We start from the raw sequence: 19,104 nt of genomic DNA, 5'->3' as shown, positions 1-19,104 counted from the left end.
TATGTTGGGTGCATAAATATTTACAATTGTTATATCTTCTTCTTGGATTGATCCCTTGATCATTATGTAGCGTCCTTCTTTGTCTCTTATTATAGTCTTTATTTTAAAGTCTATTTTGTCTAATATGAGAATTGCTACTCCAGCTTTCTTTTGATTTCCACTTGCATGGAATATCTTTTTCCATCCCCTGACTTTCAGTCTGTATGTGTCCCTAGGTCTGAAATGGGTCTCTTGTAGACAGCATAGATATGGTTCTTGTTTTTGTATCCATTCAGCCAGTCTATGTCTTTTGGTTGGAGCATTTAATCCATTTACATTTAAGGTAATTATCAATATGTATGTTCCTATTACCATTTTCTTAATTGTTTTCGGTTTGTTATTGTAGGTCTTTTCCTTCTCTTGTGTTTCCTGCCTGGAGAAGTTCCTTCAGCATTTGTTGTAAAGCTGGTTTTGTGGTGCTGAATTCTCTTAGCTTTTGCTTGTCTGTAAAGGTTTTCATTTCTCCATCGAATCTGAATGAGATCCTTGCTGGGTAGAGTAATCTTGGCTGTAGGTTTTTCCCTTTCATCACTTTAAATATGTCCTGCCACTCCCTTCTGGTTTGCAGAGTTTCTGCTGAAAGATCAACTGTTAACCTTATGGGGATTCCCTTGCATGTTATGTGTTGTGTTTCCCTTGCTGCTTTTAATATTTTTTCTTTGTATTTAATTTTTGATAGTTTGATTAATATATGTCTTGGCATGTTTCTCCTTGGATTTATCCTGTATGGGACTCTCTGTGCTTCCTGGACTTGATTAACTATTTCCTTTCCCATATTAGGGAAGTTTTTGACTATAATCTCGTCAAATATTTTCTCAGTCTCTTTCTTTTTCTCTTCTTCTTCTGGGACCCCTATAATTCGAATGTTGGTGTGTTGAATGTTGTCCCAGAGGTCTCTGAGACTGTTCTCAATTCTTTTCATTCTTTTTTCTTTATTCTGCTCTGCAGTAGTTATTTCCACTATTTTATCTTCCAGGTCACTTATCCGTTCTTCTGCCTCAGTTATTCTGCTATTGATTCCTTCTAGAGAATTTTTAATTTCATTTATTGTGTTGTTCATCATTGTTTGTTTGCTCTTTAGGTCTTCTAGGTCCTTGTTAAACGTTTCTTGTATTTTCTCCATTCTATTTCCAAGATTTTGGATCGTCTTTACTGTCATTACTCGAATTATTTTTCAGGTAGACTGCCTATTTCCTCTTCATTTGTTTGGTCTGGTGGGTTTTTACCTTGCTCCTTCATCTGCTGTGTGTTTCTCTGTCTTCTCATTTTGCTTAACTTACTTTGTTTGGGGTCTCCTTTTTGCAGGCTGCAGGTTCATAGTTCCCGCTGTTTTTGGTGTCTGCCCCCAGTGGCTATGGTTGGTTCAGTGGGTTGTGTAGGCTTCCTGGTGGAGGGGACTAGTGCCTGTGTTCTGCTGGATGAGGCTGGATCTTGTCTTTCTGGTGGGCAGGACTGCATCTGATGGTGTGTTTTGGGGTGTCTGTGACCTTATTATGATTTTAGGCAGCCTCTCTGCTAATGGATGGGGTTGTGTTCCTGTGTTGCTAGTTGTTTGGCATAGGGTGTCCAGCACTGTAGCTTGCTGGTCGTTGAGTGGAGCTGGGTCTTAGCGTTGAGATGGCGATCCCTGGGAGAGCTTTCGCCGTTTGATATTATGTGGAGCCGGGAGGTCTCTGGTGGACCAGTGTCCTGAACTCGGCCCTCCCACCTCAGAGACACAGGCCTGACACCTGGCCGGAGCACCAAGACCCTGTCAGCCACACGGAATTATCAAGATAGTGGTCACTGGCAAATGAAACCACAAGAGAAGAGGCCCGTGCTATGCCTGGTCCTGCTGAGCAATTTTCAGACTTCAGCTCATTCTGGCAAGAGGGCGACTGGGTCAGCGAGGCAGGGTGGGGTCCGTGAGGCGGGCGGCGCTCAGCTGGTGCGCGGCCTGAGGGGGCCGGTCGAAGCCCTCGGGGAAGGCCAACGGCGGCCCAGCCTCTGGCCTCCTGCAGCTGTGGCCTCTTAGGGGTCTCCCTCCCGGCGTCAACTGGCTCTCACTCCTGCTTTGGCGGCTGTGCCTTTACCCTGAGCTTCTTCACTAGGCGAGCACTCCCTGAGGTGACACGCAAAAAGCGCGGGCCCAGCTGAAGCGCGAGAAACGGGGGCGGAGCCACCTGAAATACTTTCAATGTACCTGTATGTGCACATTCCCTGCTTAACAACCATCAGCCCATGTCTCTGTCCCATCCACATGCCACTGCTGCCCTTCTCCATGTTATTTTAAGTCACATTGTCTGTAAATATTACAAAATGTTTTGCAAAATAGGGCCTCTTTAAAATATACATAACTGCAACGCCATTATCACTTTCCCCAAATATACATTTTTTTCCTTGACATATTCAAATATCGAGGAGTCAAATTTGAATAGAACAGATGTCTAACCATCAAGGAATTTATAGGCTAGTGGAACAGATAGACAAGGAAATCAGTGATTATTCTGGAGTAGAGTCATATGCCCATGTACATATTCTGACCTAAGCATCCCCTGTGTGTGGGAGAGAAAGACAGAGAGACAGACAGAGAATGACACAAGGGAATTGGAAGGGAAAGGAGAGGAAAACAATTGAAAAATAACAATTTAAATACTCAGAAACGTTTCTCCAGCTTCCTTCCCCCATGAGCACGTGACCAACATAAGTGTGCGTGGAGATGGGAACCCATGTTTCCTTCAGTCAGTCTCATTTCCTAACTGCCATTCAGAGTGTGAACATCTCACCACCCTGAATGTAATTTTAGTGTTTAAAGATAAATTTTCTTTAAACAGCATTTATCTCATCTCCTCAACAGGACTGAAAGCTCCTGTAGAGTCAGGGGAATGGGAAGGACCTGGAACTTTCCATTCTCACACATAATAACCACAGCAGGATTCAATGACTAGACCACACAGATATCTCTTATGCTACTGGTCCAAGAGTTAAGTTAAAACCGCAGATCTGGAGCTCTTGTGGTTTTTCTGTTTCATTAACTTGTTTCATCTACTTTTATGATTACAGGTTCAGTAAGAAGAACAAGGACAGCATAAATCCTTACACATACCTGCCTTTTGGAACTGGACCCCGAAACTGCATTGGCATGAGATTTGTTATCATGAACATGAAACTTGCTCTCGTCAGAATCTTGCAGAACTTCTCCTTCAAACCTTGTAAAGAAACACAGGTCAGTAGTTAATTTTCTGCATGAATAACATTTTATTGGGAGTTTTTTTTTTTTAACTGATGGGTCTCTATATATCTAAGCATGTTATCAATTCAAAGAATAATTTATTCTATTAGCCAGAGAATCTGTTTGGAGCCATCTGAAATCTTTAATTGTCAATCATCCATGGAGGGCTAAGTCTGTGGCTTTATAAAGCCCCAACTATAAAGGTCATCTAGAGTCAATGCAGTTAGCATGAGATGATTATACACAGTGCATTGAACTTCAGAAACATCTTAAATTTGGTTTCAAGTCCACTGGAATGCAGGGAAGTGTGTGCACAGTCATGAGAGCACACACTGAACAGTCATGGCTTTTCAGTGATGCTCTTCCCTGCCAGAACTTACAGAAGCTCTCCTGACAGCGGTTCTCAGCCTCTGCTTGTATAATGAAATTGATGGGGAGCTTTAAAAAAGCCTTGATGCCTAAGTCATCTCAGACTTTCTAAAATAATTCACCCGGAGTGTGGCATTCAAAGCGGCCCCACTGATTCTCCTGTGCAGCCACAGTGAGAACCCCTGATGGAAAGCATTTCTGCCAGATGTGAAGGACTTCCACAGCCCCCTCACCTTCCAGGGGTCCTGCTGCCATCAAGATGGGCTCCCTTTACATTCTAATAATAACTCTGTGTGCTCTTCCCCGCCCCCATTCTATTCTTCCCCCTTCAAGTTCTAGTTCAATCCCAAGCCCCTCCCTGGAGCCTTCCCCACCCAGTCCAGAGCCCACTCTCCCCTCTGCTCTGTTATCAGTTACCACAGGCTGGCATCATGGATCCTACCACCTAACTTAACACTTTGTCATGGAACCATCCAGTTTGGTTCTTATGTTTTCTTTGCCCCTAAGAATGCCCTTAACTCTAGCTCCTCATTTTATTCCTTTAATAAACTCCCAATGCTGCCTTGCCGTCTTCCGGTAAATGCTTGAAGAGTGACTTTCAGTTGATTTAGAGTTCTGGGACACAAATTATGTTCAGTTTGAACTTTTAAAATATAAAAAAATGACATGTAAGTGCATGCTTAGTGTGTGTGTGTCTATTTGTCTGCAGGGGAAATATATGTATGTCATATGAAATTTTAAAATACAAGGTGTTACATATATAGAAAGATCTGGAATCTCTCCTCTGAGGAGCACAAAGAACAGTTGCCATTGTTCATTCGTATCAAGCACGGCCCTGTACTAAGGCTTTTTTCTAGGAGTCACACATTTAGTAAGCAGCTGCCCCACTTGAGTAGGCTTTCTCAGGGAAGGGGAGGATAGAGACGGTTTCCGTTTTACTTGTGGGCATCTGTGTGACCGTCCTGTAGGTGTGTACAGACAGGGGACTCAGCCCTGAGAGAAAGGGGGCCTCTGGCACACCCGGGAAGGGCAGGTGCTCCCTGAAGCTCCACCCAGGCATCCACAGGCTGGGGCTTCTCCCTCCACGACAATTTGCTTGCCCTTCAGTCAACTGAGATGAGAAGGTCGCTGTTGGTTCCCCCAACTCTGAAGGAGTGACTGGGTGAGAAAGGGGCTAAAAGTCTCAGACCAAACACTGTGGTCATCAGAAGTTCACCATTTGCACTACACTTGGAGCCAGGAGGTGTTAAGAAACAGACATAATGCTTCACAACGACCTCTTCCCATCATGAAACTGGGTGGATTCTACTGGGAGAGGTGATTGGACGCTTTAGAAGTTGAGGAATGTGCTTACAATTAAAATTGTAATACCTACTCAGGATTACCTTGTAAGTTCCAACATACACAAAATTACCTCTATATCCATTTCCGAGAAATTTTGCCATAATGCCGAATAATCTGATATGTTTTTAAAACTCAGTATTTTTGCTTAAAATTTAAATCAATAAAGAACACAGGCCAACCTGATTTTGTATCAAGCCTGGTACAGAATAGGTGCTCAATAGATATTTTGCAGAATGAATGATGGATGAATTCTTTCACTATCCCTCTTGACACAGCTTATAGAATAAATATAAAGAATCAAAGATAGGTAGGGAGAATTGAATGAAGGTGTGCAAAAGGTACAAACTTCCAGTTATAAATAAGTACTAGGGCTATAATGCAAAACATGATGACTATTGTTAGTATTTCTGTATGGTATAAGAGAGTAGGTCCTAAGAGTTCTCACAAAGGGAGAATAATATTTATTTCTTTCTCTTTTCCTTTCCTATCTATATGGGATGATGAATGTTAACAAAACTGTGGTAATAATTTTATGATATATGTAAGTCAAATCATTATGCTGTACACCTTAAATTTATGCACTGCTGTAAGTCAACTATATTGCAATAAAAATGGAAGTTAAAGTCTGATAGGACATGATAAGGGAATACTGTGAACAACTGTATTCCCATATGTTTTATAATATACGTTAAATAGGCCAATTCTCTGAAAGACACAGACTATTAACATTCAATCAAGAAAATATAGACATCCTGGCTGTCCCTATATCTGTCCCTCTATCTATCAAACATATTGAATCAGTAGTTTAAAAAAATCAAATATACATGATGCTAACAGTAGCTTTTACGTGTTTGTAAAGCATTATTGTCCATAATGTATCTCGTCTACTTTGCTTTTTTTTGTTGGTGGGGCTCCATTAATCGGTTCTCATGTGTTTGTTTAAATGTTGCAGATCCCCCTGAAATTGCTCACTCAAGGACTTACGCAAGTGGAAAAACCTGTTGTCCTAAAGGTTGTGTCAAGAGATGCGATCATAACTGGAGCCTGACTTTCTTGAAGGACGTGGGCTTTGATCTTCAAGGAAGCTGTATCTGAGAACACCTGAGACTTTACTTACTTTGTGATAAAACCATTAAATGAAGATGGGCTTCACCTACTGCCCTTGATGGATGACTAGGTATTCTGCCCAATCGTTTAGCTTTCTCATTGTCTATGTGGAGTGTTATATATTGCATCATATAAAGGAGGTGACAAGTAAGTGCCGGATACTCAACTTCATGGGTTCTCCTAGGACCATCTCCATCCACCTCCAGTTAGTACCATCTACTCCTCCTGAGCACTCAGAATGAAAATTTCTCAACAAACTCTAATGAAAATAAGAATGATTGTGGTGACTGAAGTAGTGACATTTATCTCACAGATTTTATTTTGAATATTCTAAATTAAATATTACATTGAGCAAGTCAATAAATACCTCTTTACAAAAGTATTATCTGATGCCTTTGTGCACATTAGGGGGAATGTATACAGCAGAATCAGAGCGATTCAGGGACTAAATGCTTTTGACCATCACAATCCCTGGTGGGTGGGGCCTTTTAAAAACTCCAGGTTGACATATTAAATAGGTAAGAGTTCATTGACTGTGACTTTGCCCAGTGCTTAGAAATCTGCCTTTTAAATCTACCTTTATAGTTTAAATCTACCTTTTTTGGAGCACATATGTTTTCTTTCTTTCTTTTTTTAAAAATAATTAATTAATTAATGTGATACACCATATTAACAAATTGAAGGAGAAAAACCATATGATCATCTCAATAGATGCAGAGAAAGCTTTCGACAAAATTCAACACCCATTTATGATAAAAGCCCTGCAGAAAGTAGGCATAGAGGGAACTTTCCTCAACATAATAAAGGCCATATATGACAAACCCACAGCCAACATTGTCCTCAATGGTGAAAAACTGAAACCATTTCCACTAAGATCAGGAACAAGACAGGGTTGCCCACTCTCACCACTATTGTTCAACATAGTTTTGGAAGTGTTAGCCACAGCAATCAGAGAAGACAAAGAAATAAAAGGAATCCAAATCGGAAAAGAAGAAGTAAAGCTGTCACTATTTGCAGATGACATGATACTATACATAGAGAATCCTAAAGATGCTACCAGAAAACTCCTAGAGCTAATCAATGAATTTGGTAAAGTAGCAGGATACAAAATAAATGCACAGAAATCTCTTGCATTTCTATACACTAATGATGAAAAATCTGAAAGTGAAATTAAGAAAACACTCCCATTTACCATTGCAACAAAAAGAATAAAATATCTAGGAATAAACCTACCTAAGGAGACAAAAGACCTGTATGCAGAAAATTATAAGACACTGATGAAAGAAATTAAAGATGATACAAATAGATGGAGAGATATACCATGTTCCTGGATTGGAAGAATCAACATTGTGAAAATGACTCTACTACCCAAAGCAATCTACAGATTCAATGCAATCCCTATCAAACTACCACTGGCATTTTTCACAGAACTAGAACAAAAAATTTCACAATTTGTATGGAAACACAAAAGACCCCGAATAGCCAAAGCAATCTTGAGAACGAAAAATGGAGCTGGGGGAATCAGGCTCCCTGACTTCAGACTATATTACAAAGCTTCAGTAATCAAGACAGTTTGGTACTGGCACAAAAACAGAAATATAGATCAATGGAACAGGATAGAAAGCCCGGAGATAAACCCACACACATATGGTCACCTTATCTTTGATAAAGGTGGCAAGAATATACAGTGGAGAAAAGACAGCCTCTTCAATAAGTGGTGCTGGGAAAATTGGACAGGTACATGTAAAAGTATGAAATTAGAACACTCCCTGACACCATGCACAAAAATAAACTCAAAATGGATTAAAGACCTAAGTGTAAGGGCAGACACTATCAAACTCTTAGAGGAAAACATAGGCAGAACACTCTATGACATACATCACAGCAAGATTCTTTTTGACCCAGCTCCCAGAGAAATGGAAATAAGAACACAAATAAACAAATGGGACCTAATGAAACTTAAAAGCTTTTGCACAGCAAAGGAAACCATAAACAAGACCAAAAGACAACCATCAGAATGGGAGAAAATATTTGCAAATGAAGCAACTGACAAAGGATTAATCTCCAAGATTTACAAGCAGCTCATGCAGCTCAATAACAAAAAAACCAACAACCCAATCCAAAAATGGGCAGAAGACCTAAATAGACATTTCTCCACAGAAGATATACAAATTGCCAACAAACACATGAAAGAATGCTCAACATCATTAATCATTAGAGAAATGCAAATCAAAACTACAATGAGATATCATCTCACACCTGTCAGAATGGCCGTCATCAAAAAATCTAGAAACAATAAATGCTGGAGAGGGTGTGGAGGAAAGGGAACACTCTTGCACTGTTGGTGGGAATGTAAATTGATACAGCCACTATGGAGAACAGTATGGAGGTTCCTGAAAAAACTACAAATAGAACTACCATACGACCCAGCAATCCCACTACTGGGCATATACCCTGAGAAAACCATAGGTCAAAAAGAGTCATGTACCAAAATGTTCATTGCAGCGCTATTTACAATAGCCAGGACATGGAAGCAACCTAAATGTCCATCGACAGATGAATGGATAAAGAAGATGTGGCACATATATACAATGGAATATTACTCAGCCATAAAAAGAAATGAAATGGAGGTATTTGTAATGAGGTGGATGGAGTTAGAGTCTGTCATACAGAGTGAAGTAAGTCAGAAAGAGAAAAACAAATACAGTATGCTAACACATATATACGGAATCTAAGGAAAAAAAAAAAAAGGCCATGAAGAACCTAGTGGCAAGACGGGAATAAAGACACAGACCTACTAGAGAATGGACTTGAGGATGTGGGGAGGGGGTGGGGTGAGATGTGACAGGGTAAGAGAGTGTCATGGACATATATACACTACCAAATGTAAAATAGATAACTAGTGGGAAGCAGCCGCATAGCACAGGGAGATCAGCTCGGTGCTTTGTGACCACCTAGAGGGGTGGGATGGGGAGGGTGGGAGGGAGGGAGATGCAAGAGGGAAGAGAAATGGGAATATATTGTATATGTATAACTGATTCACTTTGTTATAAAGCAGAAGCTAACACAGCATTGTAAGGCAATTATACTTCAATAAAGATGTTTAAAAAAAAAAAATAATAATTAATTAATTAATTTATTTTTGGTTGCGTTCGGTCTTCTTTGCTGCGCGCGGGCTTTCTCTAGTAGCGGCGAGTGGGGGCTACTCTTCATTGCAGTGTGCAGGCTTCTCATTGCATTGGCTTCTCTTGTTGCAGAGCACGGGCTCTAGGTGTACGGGCTTCAGTAGTTGCAGAACGCGGGCTCAGTAGTGTGGCTCGTGGGCTCTAGAGCGCAGGCTCAGTAGTTGTGGTGCACAGGCTTAGTTGCTCCGTGGCATGTGGGATCTTCCCGGACCCAGGGCTCGAACCCATGTCCCCTGAATTGGCAGGCGGGTTCTTAACCACTGCGCCACCAGGGAAGTCCCGGAGCACGTATGTTTTCATACCTCTTTGTATTCCATCCTCGACTCCCAACTGTCTTAATGCAATGAACGTGGAATAAAGGTGGCTGATTGGTCAGTTCATTGGGCAGAAAGGCTACAAGCACTGGTCAGTTTCATTTGGTATCAGAAGCGGCACAGGGCTCTTCCTTTCCCTTTTCTGCCCCTTCCCTCCCCTTTCCTTCCCCTGCCTTGCCCTCCTGGATAATCCAGCCCTAAACCAGTAAGTGGGACACAGAAGGTGGGCAGCTCACACTGCAGGGCGGGAGCAGAGAAGGGGGCACAGTGACTCCAAGTCAGAGACAAAGTAGGGAATAGAGGGTGTCCACAGGGATGGCAGCCCGGCATGGGTGTGGGAACCCAAAATAACCCACTCATAGGGGTGGCCTGTAACAGCAGCCAGAGCCTAACTAGGGTGTGGAGAACCCAAGTAGGGTAAGGGGAGGGGGCATCATGAGTGGAAAGGGATGGATCATGGATTGGGTACATAAAGGAGAGGTGATCAAGTAAGTAAATATATAAAGGATGGTGGAAGGCAGAATTCTCACTGTTGGAGAAGAGAGTCACTGATTCAGAGAGGGATAAAACCAGAATAAACCCCGTGGAGTCAGCGATTGAAACTGAATGTATCAGTGTAAATCCATGCTTTTCTTTTCTTTTTTTTTAACTTTTTATTTTATATTGGAGTATAGCTGATCAACAATGTTGTGAGGGCTTCCCTGGTGATGCGGTGGTTAGGAATCCGTCTGCCAATGCAAGGGGAATGGGTTCGAGCCCTGGTCCGGGAAGATCCCACATGCCGCGGGGCAACTAAGCCTGTGCGCCACAACTACTGAGCCTGAGCTCTAGCGCCCGCAAGCCACAACTACTGAAGCCCGCACACCTAGACCCCGGGCTCTGCAACAAGAGAAGCCACCACAATGAGAAGCCCACACACGGCAACGAAGAGTAGCCCCCGCTCACCGCAACTATAGAAAGCCCACACAGCAACGAAGACCCAAGGCAGCCAAAAATTAAAAATAATAATAATTAAGTAAATAAATTTATAAAAACAAAACAAAACAAAACAAAACAATGTTGTGATAGTTTCAGGTGCACAGCAAAGGGACTCAGCCATATATATAAAGTATCCATTCTCCCCCAAACTCCCCTCCCATCCAGGCTGCCACATAACATTGAGCAGAGTTCCCTGTGCTATACAGTAGGTCCTTGTTTGTTATCCATTTTAAACATAGCAGTGTGTACATGTCAATCCCAAACTCCCTGACTATCCCCCCGCTCTGTAATGATAAGCTTTTTCTCTAAGTCTGTGAGTCTGTTTCTGTTTTGTAAATAGGTTCATTTGTATCATTTCTTTTTAGAGTCTGCATATATGGGTTATCATACGATATTTCTCTTTCTCTGCCTGACTTACTTCACTCAGTATGACAATCTCTAGGCCCATCCACGTTGCTGCAAATGGCATTATTTCATTCTTTTTAATGACTGAGTAATATTCCGTTGTATATATGTACCACATCTTTTTTATCCATTCCTCTGTCGATGGACATAGGTTGCTTCCATGTCCTGGCTATCATAAATAGTGCTGCAATGAGCACTGGGGTGTATGTATCCTTTTGGGCCATGTTTTTCTCCAGATATATGCCTAGAAGTGGGATTGCAGGGTCATATTAAATCCATGCTTTTCTATGTAGATAGATGATAGCAGGCTGGATGATATAGACAGATGATAGATAGATAGATAGATGATAGATAGACAGATGACAGAGAGAGAGATACAGATATAGATAGATAGGTATGTGTGTGTGTTTGTGTAGCTACAAAAACACATAACACCTATTGCTTTCCACTGATCTAGTGTAGAAACAGTAACACCCTAATAGCACTAAGCATACCTTGTGCCCAGATCTTGGATTATAAATATCATTTTCCACTGAAAGGAATTGGGCTCCTTAGAGAAATGGCTGATTCCAGGGCTGGGAAAGTACATGATGATGATGGACCGTCTTGGGCTAGAAAGCAAGGAAATGTAAACATTGAGGGGGATGTGTCCAAAGGACCGAAGCCAGCCTGAGGGGCTTCCACTGACCAAATCAGAGACCATTTGAGCATCATAATAAATAAGGATAGTAAGAGCTGTTAAGCCATTCAAGAAAATAGGAAAACATGAGTACATACAGATATATGTAAATAAATTAACGGATGAATTGCAATTTGACGAGGAAACTTACATAGCTTCAAAGTAGTGCTGCTCAAAATACGCATTAATTATAGAGCAGAAGGGGTAACTTCAGAGTGGAGGAACCTGGCAGACAGCCCTTTCCTCATCAGAGAGCAGTGTCAGGGATGGGGTGACTTGATCGTGCTTCACCTGATGGGACGCAGTAAGAAGAACTCACCTCACCTGTGTGATATTCCTGCCAAGGAGGCAAACCTGAAGGAAATCCTGAAAAGAGTCAGACAAACCCAAACGGAGGAAGATTCTCCTCCTCGTCTGTAACTGGTTTGGAATCTTCGAAAGAGTCAACGTCATGAAAACCAAAGATAGACTGAAAATGTTCCAGACGAAGGAGACTACAGAGAGGCAACATCTAAACACAACTCGAGGGCCGGGTCCTTCTGCTACAAGGACCTTGTTGGGACAGGTGGGGAACTGGGGGCTCTGAGGTTAGACGGCAGTGATGTGTCAGCGTTAACTTCCTGACTTGGAGGTCATATTGTGGTCATGTAGAGATGTCGTTGTCTGTGGGAGACTCAAGGGGTGTGAAATATCAGGTTGACAACTTTGAGATGGGTCAGGAAAATGGTCTTTCAACAGACACTTCGGTAAGTTTGTGATTGTTTGTTTAGGGTGGGGTCACAAGGGTACCTTTTGGCTTATACGGCTCTCCCCCTCTCTCACCTTAGTTTTCTTTGTCTTGTTTTTTTTCTAAGGAGATAGCACTACACCGTGCCCGACGAGTGGCTCTGAAGCTGGAGCTCCTGAGTTTAAAATCCCAGGACCGTCCGTCCAGGACTGAGTGTAGACTAATCAGTGGCTTTGGGCAAATCAGACAGGCCCCTCCATTCCTTGCATTGCTTGGCCCACAAAGTTTGGGCTGAATTTCAGTGCTTCTGTGCCCCGCAGCTGAATGCCACTGTGCACACATTAGCTCGGGCTCAGCCGCTGCCTTAGGTCTGGTTCCCTAAAAGCAGGGCCTGAGGGCTCTGGCACAAATAGTTTACTGAGAGAGTGATCTCAGGGGAAGGGAATGAGGGGAGCTGGGTTGGCAAGGGGAAAAGCTGGGTGAAGATGTGGTCTCTGTGGAGACTGATTCCACAGGAAGCCTGAAAGAGATTTGTAATACAGAGTAGATCCCACTTGGAGGCACAGGCCAGCCTTTTGTACCCCATCATAGACTGGTCTTCTTATCCCCCAGGAGGCACAAGCTCCCAGGTGAAGTGGCTTCAATTTGGCCCCGGGAGATTCTCTAGAGAGCAGGGCAGCCTTTAATCAGTAGCAGCCAATACTCGCAGTAACTGGGGGAGGAACGTGCAGCTCAGGGTAAGGGATCTGGTAACTGCCTGGAGGTCCTGGCTGAATTTCATAAATACACCGTGTCTGTAAGGAGGGAATGAGCTCTCTTGATTCTGGTTTTTTTTTTTTTTTTTTTTTCCCTTGGGATCTGTCTTTTCTCAGCCAACAATGGACTCAAGTTTGGAAACTTTTCAGAAACAATTTTTGCCCCAGGGCAGGAGGAGGAGAGTGGGAGGGACATCACCCCAGGGGGCTTTGAGGTCCTACAGAGGTGGGGCGAGGCGGGGCTGGAGGTCTTGCTCAGGGCCCTGAGCTCACACAGCTGGACAGACACCTCCAGCCCCAGTTAGAATCCAGGAAATAATGTCCTGAACATATATGACTCAGTGGCTCCACACATACCAGGTGGTAAAAAGAGCCATTTATACACAATAAGGAGGAAATAAATGAAGAGTTCACGTTCAGCAAACTCCCAACATTTTAATGATTTTTCACTACAACTTGAGCTCACGTCTCCTCCTCTTGCTGACAGAAGATACATTCCATAATTTGTGATTACGCTATAATTCTTGTCCTTTTTAGCCACTAGTTGAACAGTTTATGAACTCATAAGAGTGAACATCTCTAGAGGGTCTGCTGAGGGTCAGGTATCTGATGGACAAGGTCACATGTTCTCTTCACTCAAAGCCACCAGGAGGCCAACTTGCAGATCCAGGACCCAAGCCCTTCAGGTCACAGACCAGGGTCTGGTCTGATCTGGGCTCCTTTAGGAGGGAAAGATATAATTATTAATGCTCATTTTATAGATTAGGCAACTGAGGCTGAGAGGGTTTAAATAACTCACCCAGCCCCTGCATGTCAGTCACATTTTGTGGATCCCTACTAGCCAGCTGTCTACACAACAGAGAGCATAGGTGTCCCTGGAGCCCACAGAAAGCTAAGGGACCTCCTGGGGCAGGTTCCCATCCATACCCTTTCCTCCCCGCTTTCCCCCTCTATCCCTGGCAAGTTCTTACAGATGCTTAACCATTTGGACGTCTTGATTTTGTGGTTACAAAAAGTCAAAGTTTCAGAAATGTTACTGCATTACAGCCACTAGGACGCTATAAAAACTAAGGTGAAAAGCAAGTGTTGGTGAGAATGCGTAGAAATTGGACGGCTCATTCATTGCTGGTGGGGTTGTAAAGTGGTGCAACAATCACGGAAAATGTTTGGCCACTCCTCAGCAAGGTAAGCATAGAATTACCATATGACCCAGCAACTGCACTCCTGGGGAGACAACAGAGAATTGGAAACAGTTTCTCAAAACCAGTACCTGTATCTTCATGTTCGTTGCAGCAGTATCCACAAAAGCAAAAGGTTGGAAACAAGGAAAATCCATGGATGAATGGATAAACAAATGGTTGTATATGTTGTATACAATATGATGAAACAAACTTATTTTTAAGGCAAGACAAGAAAAAATTTTTCATACATTAAATTCCCTCTCTGCCGGGACTTCCCTGGTGGTCCAGTGATTAAGACTTTGCCTTCCAATGCAGTGGGTGTGGGTTGGATCCCTGCTGGGGAGCTAAGATCCCACATGCCTCGTGGCTAAAAAACCAAAACAGAAAACAGAAGCAATATTGTTACAAATTCAATAAAGACTTTAAAAATGGTCCACATCAAAAGAAAAAAAAAATCTTAAAAAAAAAAAAAATTCCCTCTCTGCCATTTGGGCCACGCTCCCCCTTTAGAGTGCATTGTGCATGTGCATTAACCAGACCTCCTTAGAAGACACAGGAATGCCTGCTTCATAGTCAAGAGCAATTTTCTCTGGTGCCAGCAAGATAACTCCTTAGAGATAACAATCCTTTTAATCTTGTGAGGGGTTGCAATGTGCAGATCTGGCTTGTGTAAACTGTCAGTATGTCATTTGATGTATAACCCTTTGACTCAAAAACTTACATAAATGTGCTTTGACCTCTAATGTGTTGGAACGGTCCTCAAAGCTTTCTGAAAGATTGTCTCCCAGGTTATAATCCTCAGATTGGTGCGAATAAAATTTTCTATTTCTTTCTTAGATTGACTATTTTTTTTTAAGGGAACTTTTCATTTTTATTTATTTATTTATTTGTTTATTTTTGGCTGCATTGGGTCTTCCTTGCTGCACTGGTGTTCTTTAGCTGCGGTGAGCGGGGGCTGCTCTTCCTTGCAGTGTGCAGGCTTCTCATTGCGGTGGCTTCTCTTGTTGCGGAGCATGGGCTCTAGGCGCGCAGGCTTCAGTAGTTGTGGCTCGCGGGCTCTACAGCGCAGGCTCAGTAGTTGTGGCGCATGGGCTTAGTTGCTCCATGGCATGTGGGATCTTCCGGACCAGGGCTCGAACCCGTGTCCCCTACATTGGCAGGCGGATTCTTAACCACTGCGCCACCAGGGAAGCCCTAGATTGACTGTTAATTAATTTTTTCATAAACAAATAGAATAGTATTCAGCCATCAAAGGAGTGAAGTACTGATGCATGGTGCAAGAGGGGTGAACCTTGAAAACGTGAATGAAAGAATCCAGACACAAAAGGCCACATATTACATGAATCCATTTATATGAAACATCTAGAATAAAAAAATCCATAAAGAGAGAATGTACATTGGTGGTTATCAGGGCCTGGGAAGAGGAGAATGGAGAGTATGTGCTTAATGGGCACAAATTTTATTTTGGTGTAATGGAAATATTTTGGAACTAGATAGCGGTGTCGTAGCACAACATGGTGAATGTGCTAAAGGATACTAAATTGTTCACTTTAAAATGGTTAATTTTGTGCCATATGAGTTTTACCTCAGTTAAAATGTTCAAATCCCAGGAATGTACCCTAACAAGTACAAGACAGGTCACTATGGTGCCTGCAAAGCCCAGTAGCTCTTTCCAGAGGCCTTGCATGCTCTCCAGCCCCCTGTTGACCAAACCAGGGTGGGACATCGACCCTAGAAGCAGAGGATCCCTATCTTGGCCTGGGATCTGATCACTCCTTTATTAGCAGTAAGAGAGTTGGCTTGATTTAGACCCTGTCTTTTTCAACCAAGAAATGAGAAGCATACTCAACAATGATAATGATGGTAAGATGGGCCACTCTCACATCCTGAAATGCCCTCTCCCCTTCTCTCCTTCTGGCCAAATGCATGAGGAGATGGGATCAAGACAAGTCTGAAGAAGCCACTCTTGGCCAGATGAAGAAGAGTCTTCAGATACTACCCCGAGGCACTTAGATTTTATCTTGGGGATGATGGGAGTGGTTGTAGGGATTTGAACCACAGAGGAAAGTTGCAAGCTCTGTGTTTTACCAGGCTCTGTCAGGTGGCTTAAGAAGGGAATACCCTGGATGAGGCCAGCACATAGTCAAGCAAAACTTGTTAGGAAGTTACTGCAGCAATGAGGAGAGACCAATGCTTTTCCTTTCTTTTCCAACATACCCCAAGACCCTCGTTTTTTTCCTTCATCTTACACTTCCTGTTTCATTCATTCCCTTCCATATGGTTGTACGATATTTGCCTCTATTCTCTGATTCCTCTTTTACTCCTCTTCATCACTTTTTACTTTCTGCTCTCCTGGAAACCCAAATGATTCTGATTGTGACATGTCTGAACCATTTGCTACATCCTCTAACTGCTGACACCAAAAGTGCAGTGAATACCCAACTTAGTAATGGGTAGAAAGATGTGCATATCGTTTTTGTAGTCACAACCAGCTGTGCAGCATTTGGAACAAGAGTGGAAGCATGATGGGATGTGTGGAAGGAAATATTTATCCCATGGGAAGATGACATAACCTGCAAAGTTATTTCAGGAGTCCCCTTGCATCTAAGCAAACAAGCCATAGGCACAATTTTGAATCGCAAGATCTGGCTCTGTGATCTGTATTCATGGTTTAATTGCTTGGGCAGGACTTTTCTGAACCCTGAGCTTCTATTTTCACATCTGTCAAGTGGGAATTAAATAATCCCAATACTACTTATCTCACAGAGTTTTCATGACGATCAATTAAGAGAGACATGAAAGAACTTTATATGGTATACAGGGTGGTAGAGATGTTAGTGGCTAGTTGATCAGGAAAGAGACCCTCCAGGATGGAGTAGAAAGTGAGCAGCCCTGAGGATGTCCTCCTCCTCCTCTTCCCTTTGCTGTGAAGTCTACGGAAGTGCTTCTGCTTCGGGGCATGGGGGAGGGGCTTTCTCTATGGTGCAATGTGTGTGGGTCTGAAAAAATATTCTCCTACCTCACCCCAGCTCTCATCGATGGGCTTGCAAGGGGACGTCACCTTGTCTCTGGTTTGGGGCACAGCACTGGTCACCACCCTCTTGGAAGATCCGGGTTTTAGTGATAGCCTCCCATTAAATTCTTGGGCAAGGCTGAGCCTGGTTTAATTTAAGACCTTGGGCTCTAAAGCTAGATAAATTTGAATCCCAACTCTGTGAGTAATTAATGATGCATCCTTGAGTGGTCACTTCACCTTTCTGTGTCCCAGCTTGCTCATTTGTAAAAGAGAGATCATAACAACACCTACCTCATGGGCTTGTCGGGGGAATTGAATCACTTAATGAAGGCTGAGTACTTATAACAAGAATTGTTAGCTTTCCTTGCCTGAGGTTAGGTCTTGCTCTATGCGTGTGTGTGGTGTGGTGTGTGTGTGTGTGTGTGTGTGTGTGTGTGTGGTGTGCCCCTCTCTGCAGCCCCAGTTGAGAAACCACTCTAGAATTTAGAGCTCAAGACCTAAATGGTTGGTTGTATTCTCCCAGGTCCATCCTATTCCGTCTTGGCTCTCCATCTTGCTCTCAAGAACCCTTGGTTCCTGCCTGGGCTGGGGGACTTGGGGACCCTCAATGACATATAAGGGAAGAAGAATAATGGAGGGAATGTTTCGAAAATCCTCCACAGTCACAGAGGCTGAGAGAGGCAGGCAGTGAAGGGACCACGTGGTTGAAATAAGGTCCTTTTAGATGAATTCTGGTCAATTTCCATCACGGACAGATGAGGAAACAGACCCAGGGATGCCCAAGGTCACACACTCCCAATGCATCAAGTCCTGCTTATTCTGTTGCCTTCATATCTTTCAAGGAGAACAGAGTTTAAGGAAAGAAAGAAAAAACTATATCAATGGTAAGGGAGCTTAAGTAAGGGGTTCTTCTACTTCATAATACATGTCCTCATATGTAACTCAATATTTATTTGAGAAGTTATTTGTTTATGTCTCTCTCCCCTTTAAGTGTAGGCTTCACGAGAGCAAAGATTTTGACTTTTTTATAATCAGGGCTTGGCATGTGGCCTGAACACAGCAGGCATGGATCCCAACCAACATACAGTGACACTGGGGTGAGGTGCCCACCTCCTCTAAGGCCAGGACAGAATGTCCTGTCACTATCTCCCCACCCTTGATACTAGGAGACCCTGAAAAGTTGTCTACTCACCTCCCCAAGCCACCAAAACTTAGCTATCACCTGTTACCCTGAAATGGCATGCTCAAGTTTTGCTCTACTGAGAAGAATGAGGGCGTGGGAGAGCAGAGATATAATACAAACACATAATCTTGCTTTCATTGTTTGTACACTCCAGATTGTGACCTGTGAAATTTGAGTCTAACACACAAATCACTCCAGAGCAACACTGCCTCCCCATACGGTGGGCAATTCTTTCAGCCAGTGGATATCAGGACAGGCTTCCCAGAAGAGGAGCCACCTGGGCAAACAATATAAAAGGACAGGAATAGCAGACTGACCGTGCCTCTTGCATCACTGAGTCCCTGACACCCTGTTCACCTATAAGTGAGCCTAACGCCTCCCTGAGTGTTATTTGATTTTCAACTCTGACTCATTGCTAAGGACTGAGAAGATAAGCCATTTATAGTTGGTGAAGACACTGTGTTTCTAAAACTTGTATAATTAGGTTACCCTGGCTGTACTATAACTACCTATTTGTCTCTGTCTTCAACCTGAATACTGTCTGGATTTTAGTCATATTTGTGCCCTAGGCATTGAGAAAAGAGATTTGAAAGTACATGACGAGCCCATTA

At 42.9% G+C, this 19,104-nt stretch overlaps 1 protein-coding gene across 2 annotated transcripts in view; it reads left to right on the top strand.

The window, feature by feature from the left end:
- LOC137778670 (cytochrome P450 3A24-like) overlaps window positions 1-6,452 on the top strand; it is a 43,107-nt gene extending 36,655 nt beyond the window's left edge. For both annotated transcript variants that reach the window (XM_068565885.1, XM_068565886.1), the window contains exons 12-13: window positions 3,082-3,244; window positions 5,916-6,452. In XM_068565885.1, coding sequence (XP_068421986.1) covers window positions 3,082-3,244; window positions 5,916-6,011 — 259 coding nt within the window. In that variant the 3' untranslated portion in view covers window positions 6,012-6,452. The remainder of the gene's footprint in view (window positions 1-3,081; window positions 3,245-5,915) is intronic.
- The last annotated feature ends 12,652 nt before the right edge of the window (window positions 6,453-19,104 follow it).

The sequence above is a fragment of the Eschrichtius robustus genome, chromosome 16 (assembly GCF_028021215.1).
Source record: "Eschrichtius robustus isolate mEscRob2 chromosome 16, mEscRob2.pri, whole genome shotgun sequence".
Classification (NCBI taxonomy): Eukaryota; Metazoa; Chordata; class Mammalia; order Artiodactyla; family Eschrichtiidae; genus Eschrichtius; species Eschrichtius robustus.
The sequence above is the reverse complement of the archived record's forward strand: the minus strand, read 5'-3'. Positions and strand labels throughout refer to the sequence as shown.